The sequence below is a fragment of the Fusarium proliferatum genome (genome assembly GCF_900067095.1).
Source record: "Fusarium proliferatum ET1 genome assembly, contig: FPRO_scaffold004, whole genome shotgun sequence".
NCBI lineage: Eukaryota > Fungi > Ascomycota > Sordariomycetes > Hypocreales > Nectriaceae > Fusarium > Fusarium proliferatum.
In genome coordinates, this window is record NW_022194793.1 from 3,275,729 (window position 1) to 3,290,296 (window position 14,568).

At 48.9% G+C, this 14,568-nt stretch overlaps 4 protein-coding genes across 4 annotated transcripts; 1 reads left to right on the forward strand and 3 right to left on the reverse strand.

The window, feature by feature from the left end:
* Positions 1-3,246: 3,246 nt before the first annotated feature.
* On the forward strand, positions 3,247-4,284 carry FPRO_05228 (uncharacterized protein; the record flags this gene model as incomplete). Its single annotated transcript, XM_031230823.1, has 1 exon — positions 3,247-4,284. The coding sequence occupies one exon, from the start codon at positions 3,247-3,249 to the stop codon at positions 4,282-4,284; it is 1,038 nt and encodes a 345-aa protein (XP_031080921.1).
* Positions 4,285-5,803: 1,519 nt separating this feature from the next.
* On the reverse strand, positions 5,804-7,411 carry FPRO_05229 (putative methionyl aminopeptidase; the record flags this gene model as incomplete). The annotated part of the gene is made up of 6 exons (XM_031230824.1): positions 5,804-5,860; positions 5,916-6,002; positions 6,053-6,217; positions 6,264-6,527; positions 6,573-7,318; positions 7,369-7,411. 6 exons carry the CDS (start codon positions 7,409-7,411, stop codon positions 5,804-5,806), a joined length of 1,362 nt encoding a protein of 453 aa, XP_031080922.1.
* Positions 7,412-8,190: 779 nt separating this feature from the next.
* On the reverse strand, positions 8,191-9,210 carry FPRO_05230 (uncharacterized protein; the record flags this gene model as incomplete). The annotated part of the gene is made up of 1 exon (XM_031230825.1): positions 8,191-9,210. One exon carries the CDS (start codon positions 9,208-9,210, stop codon positions 8,191-8,193), a length of 1,020 nt encoding a protein of 339 aa, XP_031080923.1.
* Positions 9,211-11,641: 2,431 nt separating this feature from the next.
* Positions 11,642-13,729, reverse strand: FPRO_05231 (uncharacterized protein; the record flags this gene model as incomplete). The annotated part of the gene is made up of 3 exons (XM_031230826.1): positions 11,642-11,901; positions 11,949-13,281; positions 13,328-13,729. The coding sequence occupies 3 exons, from the start codon at positions 13,727-13,729 to the stop codon at positions 11,642-11,644; spliced, it is 1,995 nt and encodes a 664-aa protein (XP_031080924.1).
* Positions 13,730-14,568: the final 839 nt, after the last annotated feature.

The following is a 14,568-nucleotide window of genomic DNA, read 5'->3' on the forward strand; positions in this document are numbered from 1 at the left end:
GATATCTAGCGTAGTCAATGTATTTTTAAACTGCCATGAAGATATTACCCTGAGAATTTGTTCACAACCTAATATTAGGCTTGAATAGCACAGACTTAGAGTGGTCTCACCCGGAGGCGAGGGCCAAGAATAGCAACACAAGTGTCCCTGACAGCTGACACTGGCACACGCTTGGTTAATAGTTAGACTTTTGCCTTTTGACATAATTAGCAACTGGATTTGCCATCAAAGTCTAATCTTTAACCGCGCGCGGATAATGAAACATGCGGCCACAAACGCGCCGTCGATCTGCAACCTGATAACGTCGCCACTTTGTTGGTTGTTGGTTGTTGGTTGTGTACATATTACTATTTCGGTAAGACCAGAATGATGACCGAGACGGTTACGAAGCACCAATCATCTGATACGCAGTCAAGAGCCGCGATGAGACTGAAACAGGGCGCCAGAGGAATCCATTTTAAATAAACTTTATCATGATAAACGTATCATCGTTCGAACGTGGGCGTTTGGTGTTGAAGATACAAGTGAAAGTCGCATACCCGGGAGTTCGGTTCGGCGCTTGGAGTTAAGACGGGAGAGTCTGCGTGGCAATCGGTGCAATGGGCACTCGAAATGGAACAAAAGTGGCCATCGGAATTAAGAAACGATCACGAGAAGCTCGTGTGTGAGCTGAACTCGAAGGAAGAGGCAACCAAAAGCAAGCGGAGTTAAAGTCAACAAGGAAGAGAAAAGCCATGATGGAATGGTCCGTAGGGAATGAGGTATATCAATCCAAACATGAAAGCTGCTGCGCCTACACTGCTCTCTCTCACTGATGAGGCAGTGCCACAGAAGCGAACGAGCTACAGCAGAAAATCACCAGGGTCAAGGTTCTGCCTTACAGGGCTGGATGGCGCCATTCCGCTTTAGGTCTTGGACATGGGGTCGAGTTTGAGGCCTTTGCTCAGCCCTTTTCTCTCTTTTCTTCAACGGATGCATCATGCATGCATTCATTCTTGATCGAGATGCTGCTGCCTGAGATGATTACAATTCAAACTGCGAGACGAACTCCTTTGAGAAATCAGAAGATCTTTTCGGCGAGGCAGCCAAAAAGGCAAAGTCGTCCTAGTTTTGGGGGCCGTTTCGTGCGTGCGTTGTTAGTTCTTATCGGAAGAGGCAGCACTCTCTCGGTGCCGGAAGAGTCTGAAATCCGTATGTGGTATTTTGGCTGTCACGAACCAATAGAACAATGGGATTGTTGCTAATGCCTGTCTACCTATGTTACTGTGCCGCGAGCTGGGGGGAATTGGGTACACAAATTGGACTCTCGGGTGGGTTTCTGCTCTGAGTCCTTGGCTTGGGACTTTGGTTTATTATTACTTCTCGTTTCAATACCGAGGAAGAGTCAAAGGGAAACGTCATTTGGGCCTGAAGCTATTCGCACTAGGTCGTGTAACGCTGTGATGCGCATTTGACAAGTCTACATGAGATGACGTACGCGCGCCCTTGGTCGTACATACTTTGAAAGGGCTCTTCTGGCATCTTCCAACGGTTACTGATCATGTTCTGCATCATTGTGCAAGCCCTGTGCGTCCCGATATGACAAGCATACACAGATAGGTTGGTTCATCTGTACGATATTAGTTCCCGCTGCATGTCAAGAGGAAGAGGCATCCAATGAATCCTTGACGTTGATCAAACTTATTGTCTGACAATGATAATATCGATGCGAGGCTGAACAAAAATGGTTCCAGTCAATCTTGGAGAATGGTGGTGGTTGATCTTGATCCTGGTTAGCTTAGGGCTGAGGCTGTGAGAACCGGCGTCGATTCCTAGGCGGATCCAAGCCTCGATAGGCGTCCCCTAGCACTGCCCGCGATAGCTAAGTGTAAGTGGAAGTGGAAACAGGGGGTGACTCAGAGCGAATGAGGACGAGGTCACCGAATGCAGAACATTGCAGTTTCTGTAGCACTTGCATAGCGAAGAAATGGTCTTCAGTCCTTGACAGGGTTTTTTTTGGTTGGTCTAGAGGCGTTTTGGGCTGCAGACAGTCCTTGATGACTCAATCGCCGGGGGAGGGGATCCCATGATGCGAGATAATGGGTATTGTAAGTTTACCTTAGTCTTTGGCCGAAGGACATTTTTCGAGTCCGACGGACAAACTCGCGATGCGACAAAGGGAACGAAATAGACTCGGGATAGTCTTGGATTCTCGTGATCATGATCATGGTCATGATTTCTGTTGGTGATAATTTTAGGGTCATGTTTCAACCGTGGCCGCGTGTTGTTGGCCATTGAAGTCCTAGATTACGTTGTCTTCTAATTGTAAAATCCCAATTCATCTGCCCACGAGTTGATTCTTGGTTTAATTACGGGATTGTCACTTGTCGTCCGTGTCCTGATCTCCCGCCTCGATACCCGTTTTCTCGATCCCCCTAACCATTCAATTGATCAAACCTGGCCTGTGATGCTCATTGACTCTGTAGCTAATTCAATGTCTGGCGGCTCCGACCAACAGAAACTAAGGTGGCCGTGGCTGAGATGACCCAGGGGGGAGTCATCGGCATGGGCATTCTGCTTGGGGGCCAGGACTAGACTAGACAGGGATCACTTTTAGTGGCCGCAGACGGTAGGCAGAAACGGCCTTCTCCACCTTCAAGGCTGCCTTTGCAGAGGACACAGAGAGAACCAAGCCTCTGGGAGGGAACACCACCCTTTTTACAGTACAAGTCTTTGTATATATCTTCGAACCGCTTTGCGAACCACAACCAACACCAACATCACACTACTGCACACACCTCACAAACCAGACCCCAGGCACCAACACTCCATATTTTACACTTACTTTACTGTACAAGACGTACAGTTTAGTCTAGTCTAGTCCCCAGGCATCCAATTACTACCAAAGTCACTCGGTACCTGGACTTGGCTTACACAGCTTTCAAACCACCCTTCCTCATTTCTATATAACCCACCTCCATCTGCCACTCTCTCAACAACCAAACAAAACACTCAATTCATCTTACACAAACACTACTATAAGACCTTGATCTTCTTTCCCTTTCTTTCTTTCTTTCTCTCTTCGAACTGTCTTCTCAACAGTCACCTCTTATCATTGAGAACATCGTCCACAACCGTCGTCGTCGAAGCAGCACTTCTTCACCACCTGAGCAGACTATATCAAGAACACATCGTCTGACTCCGTTTATCATCCAAGAGGATCCCCCTCAGCGCAACAGCCGCTTAGAACCTCTCAGCACCGACACAATGTGCACCACAAACATCTACACATATGTCCACCCCGATGGACGCCGCGAGCAGTGGTCTCAACCTACGCTCTGCGCAAACTCTCGCCATGGACAAGTCTGCGCCAGCAACTTTCTGTTCGAGCACCCAGTCCAATACGTTCCCGCTCCCTACGACACTTCTTCTTACCCTTATGCTACTCAACTCCCTCCTACACCTCAGTATAGCCCTGCCCCTTCTACACCGTCGGGCTCATACCGCTCAGGAGATGAATCAGACCGCTCATACACCAGCAACGGCAGCAAGAAGAAGCGATCATCTGGAGTCTACATCAACGGTCAGAAGGTTCTTGATCTGAACCGCCGTGAGCGTCGACCAAGCTCCTCTCGTCACCAGGAGAGAATTGTCTTGGTCGACAGCCCCCCTACACCACGCACTCCTCCCCAGCAATGGAATGCCCCTCACACTGCCCCCGCATCACCCATCTCAAACACATACATAGTCGACTCTTCACGGGACCCTAACAAGCGCCGCCCTGTCATCGTTGATGAGCGAACTCTTCAGCCTGACCAGCGCCGTGTCCAGATCGAAGTCGTCGACAACCACCACCGCTCCAAGCACCACCGCCACTCATCAAGCGGCTCCCGACACTCCGACCAGGAGGAAGAGCGCCGCCAACGCCGTCGCGAGGAGAAGCGCCGAGAGGAAGCTGAGCTTCGTCTCCGCACTCGCATCGCAGAGGCCAACGCAAAGATCGCCTCTCGCCCTGTCGCCCCCGCCCCCGCCCCTCCCAAGCGCTCTGCTACATACAAGCGCCCCTCCGTCGAAGTCGTCGACAGCCAAGCAGTTCTCGCTGACGAGCTTCGCCGCTTGAGCTTTGAGGAGGAACGTCGTGAAGACAAGGCACGCCGCCTTGCTCGTCGCGAGGAGAAGAAGGAAGAGGAGGCTCAGCGCGAGCGTCTCCGTGAGCGCATGCAGCCCAAGCGACGTCTCACAATCGGCGCTGGCAGCAGACGGCCCTCTGAGATGTACGAGCCGGGAGTGTACCGATATGAGTAAACGATATAGTTGAAGGATTTGGTCTTGTATCACTTTGATCTGTTTTACATGGAGTTCACAAGCAAATGATATTTAGCGATTAGACTTGGGATTTGGGAATTATTCTGTATACGTTTAAGGGAGTTTGATATTGGGATTTGGATACCAGCGAGCAAGGCAATGAGCCGATTTTAAGGATTACAGAACACTTAGTTAGATACAAGACACAAAACAGCAAGATAAAAAAAAAGAACTCAGAATGGGTTTCGTTTTTTGAATACTTTGGTTCCTACTTGCATCACAGTGAATGTTTACGCCGAAATGGCTCTGAGATAAGGATAGAGAGGCTCAATGGCTTGGAGGAGGTGAGACACTAAAGCAGGTACAAGACATTTCCCACCAAATGTGCAAGAATAGAAAAAAACCTGTCTGTCTCATGACCCTAGGACTGAGGGTGTGCGATTTCAGTGTAAGTCGATTAGGCTGCACACCAAGACATCACGATCCCCCTCACCAAAATTATAAATCAACCGACTTTTCAAAGCACATCATGATATCTGCAAGAAAGTCAACTCCTCGGCATCAAAGTGTAAAAATTAAGGGAACCTCAAAACACCGAAGGATCGCGCATGCATACATCGTGAATCAGAGCAAGGATTAGTTAGTCCAACCAAAGTTCTTTTTGCCCCTGGAGGTGGGAGGAGTGGAGACACACGCACCGAAAAAAACACCAAGAATCGAAAGATGGGGTCGTTTTGGGACTTTGGTGAGGCTTCATCTTTAGGGGCCGTGGGAATCAAGTTATTCTGTAACGATGAGGTTTTAGTTAAATGCGAGTTGGGGGCGTATTTTGGGTCTTGGGTTATTGCCCAGAGATATAGCATGAAAAGTCGTTTTGGTATAGGAATGGGTTTGGAGGGGTTGTTTTGCTGCAATCATTAGCATCTCAATTGGAATCTCTCCATTGACCGATTGCCTTGTCTGCCTAAAAATGCCCTACACTAGAGAAATGTACATAGTGTAGTTCGCTCAGACCCCGCTCATGATGTGCCGATCGAGACATTAGCCGATAGGGCCTCATGACACCCTGTTTCTCAAGGCACCCATCCATTGGCAGTTCGCTTCTGGTGCGGGCATATGGCGGGGTTTAAGCGACTGATGTATCTGTATGTATGTGTGTGTGTGTGTGTGTATCTGAGACAGTTTCTCCAGTGACTCACTGTTGATCTATGGCGAGATGATAGCATGTTTGATAGAGTACGTTTTGGGAAATCACCGACGATGCCAAGAGTTTAGCATCTGCCGTCAAGTCATGTACCGACGTGAATATGGAAGTGCAAATAGATTTTGTTGAAGATAGTGATAGACTATACTATCATACGAATGTAAATGCAGGCAGGCGTGTTGAAGCCAGACCGTAGCTGTGTGCAGTAGTGTTGGGACTACTGCTCAGCGGAAGGAAATGGTGTTGAAACCATTCCCATATCATGTTGAACCCTTCCTATTCCCCCAATTTGACAAAACTCGAGTCCTTCTCAATTTAGTAGTCACTTCCACGACTGATAACCTCCTTATGCGACTCTCGAAGCAAAATAGTCTACCACAGTTAGCATCTATCTCATTCATATCTTTACAGGCACACATCAGCTTACATGCTCGAACTGCGCCGAGTAAGAACCCTTGATATCAGCAAGCGGTTCATACGCTTCAAGAATACCATTAGACACCAAAGAGTTTAGCTTCACAACCAGTCAGTAATCTCCTCCTCACATACGGTTAAAGCACTTACACCAGCGAGATATCGCTCTTGGCCCAAGCGCTCGAGATATCGACGACAAAAGACAATAGTCCCAAACTGCTCGCGAATGACCTTATAAAGCCTATTCGCCGACGCAAAAGGTAAATTCACATGTCTCGGCGCATCGTGATGCAAACCGTAGCCATAAATGCCCACCTACACTCATCAGTAACATCCCAACTCGCCAAACATGCACACTTACATCGTCGTAAAGTCGTCCAGTGCCGGTTGTACCAAACGTCTCAATAGCAAACACTTCGCCTTCCTCCATCTTAGTCTGATCATTGTTCTTGATAAACGGGATCGACTTTCCACCGTGGATCTGGTAGTGCTTGATGTTGTGCGCTGAGATGTTGCGGACGGGTTTCACGGGATATGTCTTCCCGTTGATTTCAACCTCGTGGCTCTCCATTGCTTCTTGGATTGCAGCGCTGACGTCGCAGATACGAACGTCGATACCAGAGGCCTACAATCGTCAGACACATTATCTATCAGAAGGTGAGAGACATACCTTGATGCCGCTATTGGTGGCATCCTTGACGGCGTTGAGAAGGTTGTCGTACATAGGGTCAAATGACATGGTGAATGCACTATCGACGATCCAACCATTGATCTGCACGCCGAAATCAACCTTCATGACATCCTCATACTTGAGAACTACATCCTTCTGGCCAGGGTTAGGCGTGTAATGCGCAGTCTCATGGTTCAAGCAAAGACCTGTCGGGAACCCCATTCCAGCCTTGAGGTTATCACCAGGCTCGATACCCTGGTTCCCCAAAAGCGCACGCACGCCGTCTTCAATACCATTAGCGACATCAATGAGTTTATCACCCGGCTTGACGTTCTCCTGCGTCCACTGTCGGACCTGCCGATGAACTTCAGCAGCCTTTCGATAATCGTTCAGAAACTCTGGATCTTCGAGTTGTCGGCGACCCATGAAGCGAAGTTCTTGAGCTGTAGTACGAGCAGTATTGTAATCCTGAATTTCACCGGCCGGAAACTCTTTGAAGAGATCACTCAGTGGGACTCTTGGAGGTGAAGATTGCTGTGTAGGAGCCTTCTTCTTCTTCTTTGGCTTTCTCTTTTTCTTCTTCTTACCAGCACCGTCGGTTAGCGGTCCGGCGGGAGTGTTGTTATCATCATCGTCGTCGTCGTCGCCCCCTTCGCCTCCCAGACTACCGTCGCCATCGCGGACGAGATGAGCACCGCGTGGCTCTCCGCCTGCAGAGGATGGCTTGGATGAGAGTGGTCCTTGGCCTGATACGTGTAAGTGAGGTTCTATGTTTACGAAGGGCTACGAGATGTACCATTTCCTCCAGAGTGATCGTCTTCAGATGTCTTGGCGCCCATTTCGTCATGAACGCTGCTTCAAATCCCAGAGTTGTTGATGAGTGACTGAAGTGAGGTGAGATGACGATGATGGATAAGGATGGGGTATTGTGAAATGGGGTAAGCGGTTATCTGTGGCAGAAACGAATACGGAAATGCAGCACATGGACCGTCAGGATCACTAGCTTCACAATGAGACGACAAGCCGGATAGCAGTGAATCCTTCAGACATTGTCTCGGCGTGCTATTGACAGAGCCCATCATGAAGCTGTACAGACTAAATGACAGTTGATCTCCAGTGGACCCATCAGCATGTTCACGGAGTACTGACTCGCTCAAATACTACGTCCCATTTACACGACGGCTATACGGAGCTATGTGGATGCTTAGAACATTCCAAATCGAAAAGCCATGATGGGTCCATCACACAGCGGGTCTCGATGGGACCCTCGTGAAGAATCAAGACCCTGATTACGAGTCAAGTAGTCCCTTTGGCTTCGTAGATCGTCGCAGCAACATCACAAGAACACGTGGGAATGATGAAACGATGGACGGGAATATGCTGACAAGTCTGGATATAAAATTCATGATGCACTCCAACATATATGCCTCTCATCCCATAATGCCACGCCTAGACTATGTGCAAGGTAAAAAGCCATGTACAATGCTCGTGCCAAACACCATAAAGTACGAGGCCCCAAAGATAAAAACAAAATGACATGCAGATTCCGTGCTCTCAAATATCCCAAACCATGATGCGTGAAATGTAGGTGAGAAGGGTAAGTAGGTGGGCCAGTTGTCTATGCTGCTGGCTGAACTCCGCCGCGTGGCCGAGGCTTGAGGTTTAATATAGGAACATCCGCATTATCGAAGCCGTGATGCGATGTGCGATCTCTCAATCGCTCGTAGTGTTTCCGTAGTCTGCTCTCACCAACAACTAGTTCGAATCCAACCAGGAAACAGAAGCTTATCTCCAACCTAGCCAGCTCTGCTTCACTGACGCCACCCACCTTAGCCATCTTGGCATGGGGATAAGATAGATCTTCAAGAGCTTTCATGGCAACTCTCAGACCAGCCAGGACTAAGCGATGTGCGTTGCGCCGGGTGACAGGGATAGCTCGCTCCTCGACGGCTAATCTGTGTATATACAATGATGTCGCGAGGTATACTGCGGTACTCATAGGACAGAATTGGTGAAGTCGCTGAAGATATTGGTTGATAGTAATCGGAGGCTCATTCTTGCTGTAGAATTTGCGTGTTATGGCGCTGTGTTGCAAATTGACAGGCTGAGAATCAGCTCCAACGACAACGTAAGGCTCTGATTGAGGCGGTGGCGACATGAGACCTGGGTGAGGCTTCAGTCGCACACCATCAATATCCCCCGACTCTGGTTGATTGTCATGCACAGGCTCAGGCTTATCTTTGGCAGCCAATCTCTTAGCCTCAAGCTCAGCCTGTTTCCTTAGTTTCGCCAGATTCTTATCAGAATATGACCGCACAATATTCTCCTTCTCGGCTTGCATGCCACTCATGTGCGGCACAGTGGGAGATTTTGGCGGTGGTGTCGGAGGGACATCGCCCGTTATCCTGACGAGAAGCTCGACGCCAGCGCTCAGCAGAGCGAGTGCTTCTGCTGGTGACATCTCGAAGAGGCCATGATCGGCAGAGGCTTTCGGTGCGGAGGGGTCGTCGGCGATCAAATGAGGATCGGAAGAGGGCACCGGGGGAGGAGGCGGCGGTCGATCAGTCGTGGTATCGGGATGTCGCAGTGGAATTGTGCCGGCCTGAGCCTCGGTAGTAACAGCCGCTTGATAAGACATGGCTGGAAAAAGCAAATTGGGTTTGAAAGCTTGGTCGGTGGTCAAGACACAGAGCTATTGACGCGTCTCAATCTCTTAAGGCGCTGGGCAAGATCCGGCTCGACGCCTTTCATGATCTCTCGTTAATCGAGACGTAGTGGAGGAGAGTGAAGAACAGTTTTTTGGAGCAAGTTTTCGTATCACGGGCTAGGCCTGTTTTTGTTGTTGCTTTGGGTCGAGTCGGGCGTAGGTAAATAAATGCCAATCCAATCCAATACCAGCGCAAAGTTGCGACCTGTAGTGGGACGAGAATACCGAAGTGGAGTGGCGGGGCCTAAGATCTCGACGTGGGACCCTGGAGGAGTAAGGTGCAGCAGTAGTCGCAAAGGGTCCCGTGAGGGCGTCGAGTCGAGCCTTTATAGTTTGTCGAGTTCAGCTATGGGAGGTATGAGATCCTAACGGTCGAGAGGAAGCGAGCGAGCGAGCGAAAGCCTGATGATAAAAGAGCCGGACCGACTACTTTAGCGTGGCGTTGTTTTAGGACAAATGAAGGACAAGAACAAGATGAAGAAGAAATGAAATGAGATGAATTGTCCGAGATGAGTCGCGGTCGTGAGACTCAAACTCGCCAGGAAGAGCCTGCAATAAAGAACTCTAAAAGAAATCAGATCAAGGATGAAAAGAGAGGTTGCGAGATTAAAAAGAGAATGTGAATGAAGTGATTTGTTTGCTTTTGTTGACTGTGCCTAGGCAATCTTGCTTGTAACTATGGATGGATGTATCTGTCGGCGGCTGCCCAACCCAAGAAGGGACCTGCCCGCACTTGCACTTGCAACCGCTTGCGCCTGCACCTGCCAGCACCAGCAGCAACTAGCCGCACCTTCCTCCCGAGCTTCTTTTTTCGTGTCACGAGCACGTGGTGCGGGGGAGAAATAAGATGAGTATTGGCTCAATCAATGGATCAGCAAATGCCTATCGTGATCAATTCCCATAATTTTCGCGTCTTCTTTCTCCTAGCATCGAAGAACTAATCACCTTCTAGTCTTGAAAGTGGAATGCAACGGTACCAATCTTGTCATTTTAGCTCCAGGCCAGGACATTCACTCAGATTTAGCCTCCGAGATGGATGAATGGTGTTAATCCACGGTAGGCTCCGGATATGAAAGCAGCGTATTTATCGTGTTATCCTGGCAACATTGCAGTAAATACGGGGTATGTTTACGCATACGGATATACAATCCACCCGCTGAGGATCTAGACCAAATGGTCTCTGGGTTAAACTACTGCATGACCAGCAGAGGAGAAGAGCCGCAAGAGATGATGATCTTCCCTGCCAAGGCACCATTTAGGCGTCGACTGATGTTTTTCCCGGCGTTTAAACACGGCCACCCCGGATCTGGGCTTTAAGCCTGGTGACCTATTCTGCATGAGAAATATCAGAAACTCCATCAGTTACGCGCCCTTGCCACGATTTCTCTTTTCTCTTTCAAATCACACAGTCATGAACGAATAATGGGTATCAGTCAAGACTTCTGGTGGCAATTCGACGAATCACTTACCTGTCCTGGCCAAGTAAACGCCGCGGAAACAACCTTGGCATGCCCCGTTCCAAAGGTTAGACTTATACAAAAAGTGTGTTGAAAAATACAATCAGCAAGGACATAACAATGCTTTCAACAGATTTTTATATCCAATCGTAATATGTCCATATAACCAGGGTCCGATACATTTGAAAGATCACACTTAAACACATACCCTACACTCCCACTCTACCGCATCTTGATGGCAAAAGAGCTTCTTGACCTTATACTGAAAATTTTGGCGCTTGCAACGTGATATCGTTAGCAAAGGATATCTTTCAAGCTGAGCACTGTCAACTCTACGACCAAATCATTGTGAAAGCCAACTTCAAGGAATATGATCTACTGACTCATAAGTCGTTCGGAGTCAACTCGTGAGAACAATAGAAGATGCACCTTGGCTTTTTGTGATAGACGATCGGTCTCGCCATGCGACGCCATGCGACACCATGCGACAAGAGTCTGACTGATTGCGTGGGCGAAGGAACATATCTGCATTACAACAGAAAGCAGTGGTGGTATTGATGACCTAAACAGACGGCCTGTTTGTGACGTGGGGTTCACCGAGAGAAGATGAGCTGGGTAAGGTACGCGATTAATGTAAGAGAGAAGCGAAGTGAAGGCGATGATTTACAGACTGTTACCTCATGGCTCTTCCTACGACTATATAGCTGCTTCCCATCGAAGGTCAAGCCCTTATAACTGAACCCAAGGAAGAACCGTACTCACAGCAGACGTTAAGAATCTAATGATCAAACATTGCTCTAATGCACCTATCAATGCTACCAGTCTAAACAAATCCCGGCACTTCAGCCCCTAGATCTAAGTCCAGCCCAAACCTGCACATTATTATCTCGTTATTTCATAAATCTTTAACAATCTGGCGCTACCTTGCAGTCAACCACAGCCGTTTGACCTGCCTGCACCTTGGCAATAGCCTCCTTCAACACACTCTCCAGATCCGAAGCCTTGTCAACTCTAGCAGCGTGGATATCTCCACCCGCAGCAGCCTTAGCAATACCAGCGTAATCTGGCACGGGATCGAAGGAAATGTTGATCTCTTCGTTTGTGGCCTTTGATCCAAGACCGTCAGGGTGAACCAGTAGGAGTGACCTGCGAGGGGCGTTCCATCCTGTGAAGTGTTAGCATATTGTTGGTCTGACAGGTAAGGCGACTTACCCTTGTTGTTGAGCACAATGGTCAAGACGGGGATCTTGTAGCGTCTTGAGATCCAGTACACGCTACCAGGTACTGTGAAAAGATATGTGCCATCTCCTACAATCTGCACAACAAACTTGCCCTTATTTGTACCGCCGTTCTCAGCATCTGTCGCAAGCTTGATACCCAGGGCACCACCGCCAGACCAGCCGAGACCACCGCCTCCACAGTTGATCCAAGATCCGGGAATTGTGGGTTGGATGTTATCGTGTACGAAACCAGTGTTGGTGACAGCTTCAATGGCCCAGATTGTATCTTCAGGGCAGAGATCACGGAGCTTCTTGCTGAGATGGCCGGTTCCGAATGTATCGTCTGCGAGAGGTTCAGCGGCCTTGGCGATGCTAGCGAGCTTGTTCTCGTGGACTTCAGCACGTTGCTTCTCTGTCTCGGCGGCGTTGACCTCGAGTTTGCTGGCGAATTCCTTCTTGTTGAGAGCTTCGGTGATTTGCTGGATTGAGGTGAGACCATCAGCCTTGTAGCGTGCGTCGGCTTGGATGTAGTGAGTTGGCATCTGCTGCTTCAGAGGGTCAACATCAATGTGGAAGATCTTTGCATCCTCGCGAGGCTTGCAGCGGGTCTGAACCCAGGGTACGTCGCAGTCCAGAACGACAATTGTATCGGCAGACTCAACAGCATCGTCAACACCAAACTTCAAACCGATCCAAGCGGGATGATCAGCGGGGAAGCACATATCGCAACCACCAGTATCCAAGACTCGCAGCCCCTTGACTTTGTCCGCTAATTCAACAAGCGCAGCAGGAACCTTATGGTTTCGTCCACTGTATCCTGTTACCAGCAAAGGAGCCTTTGCACCCGCCAAAGCTTCTGCAATCTTATCAACAGCACTTGTGGGCAGACCACCAAGCTCAACCGACTCCCAGTGTTCTTGCTTCAGAGAATAAGGCTTGAGGTCAGCCTCGAGAATCTCCCGTGCACTGCACAGATACACGGGACCTTGGGGATCCGAAGTAGCGAATTGCAGAGCGCGGTTGACCATTTGCTTCACATTCGCCCCTGTCTTGATCTCGCCTGTGTATCGGCAGTACTGAGAGACGATCTGTTTTTGGTCTGGTACATCTTGGATCCAGTGAATGTACTCTGTGCGACTTCCGCGGTGTTCGCCCTCTTGTGTAAATGGTGATAGACCTGCGAATACTAACACGGGAGCGCGGCCTGTGGAAGCATTGTGGACGGCTGCTCCAAGGCCTTGAGTTCCAACGTCGACATGGACGATCACACACTGAGGCTTTCCTGTTAATCGGGCGTAACCATCAGCCATTGACATGGCCACCATCTGATTATGTCAGTTTTGCCCAGAAATTCTTGACGTAATAGCATACCTCATTAGGACATGTGATGATCTTGGGGAATTTGCCCTTCTTCTCTCGCTGCCCCTTGACCATAGCCTCAATGATACTAGGGTGATCGGTACCCAAGTTCACGAAACAATGGGTGATACCGGCATCCCAGATAGCCTCGAAGAAGGCAAATGATGCGGTATACATGTCCTCACTTGCTGTTGAGTAAGAACGGTTCATAACTGCTGTGGGTGAAGGAGTATGAAGAGCTGTCGATGGCTTTGAGTGGCTGGCAGATAGAGACAGAGAGGGGCCTTTTCCATCTCGTTGGGAAAGTGATGAGATTGCTGCGGTATTGTATCTCCTCACTGAGGATTGAAGTTGTGATGGACGACATTTTGAGAGGCCTTGAGCGGCTAATCTGGATCTGTGAAGGAGAGCCATGATGTATTGTGTTCTATCCTCGGGTTAGTATCTGAATGTGTTAAACATGAAGTGGTGATGAGGCTCAATGATGCATGATGGCGGTGTAAGTGCCACCCCAAAGCATAAACAAATGCCGAACCTCACTCACGGCATCCAATACTTACTTCAGTATCCTGGTCAATGATCAACGCCAATCAGATATGAACGTGTCTACGAGATGGTTGCTGTAAGAATCTTGTAATTGTAACAAACACAAAACAGAAACAGGCCGGGTTTTGTTGTCAAACTACCGTAACGCCCTTTGTTGTGTCCAAGCGGGTCTACACAAATGCCGTGTCTGGCCGTATTCGTTGTGCTCACGCGCGGGGAGTGACAAGTTGATGCGGGGTTGGGGAGAGGGGAAGCTAGAGGGTTGACTGTGGAAATAGGGCGTTTTTGACAAGGGGTTTTTATCAGTAATGGAATGACAGTGACAGGGGGAACTTTGACATGATAAAGTATCGTAGATAAGGATTGGGCTTCTACTCTAGGTTCTATTGTAGACTCGGCCACTCACGACTTTGATTGAAAGTCAGGAACTTGGTTGTAATTGTGTTGAATGTCGTGTTACCCCGGATTTTGATCAAGTCCCCCACTAGTTTACGCCAGAAGATCTAGATACGCGGGGAAATGATGCACTAGAAGCTGAAGCGGGTCATTCTCATTAACATGAACTCCAAAGTGATCGAGTAGCTCACGACTACAAGAGGTACAAACATCGGTGAAGCAATTGATACACCTATACTATCTCTTAGTCTGTTTTATAGTAAACCATTCTTGTGACACTCATACCCGGCCTCTATCGGCCCCTCTACGGC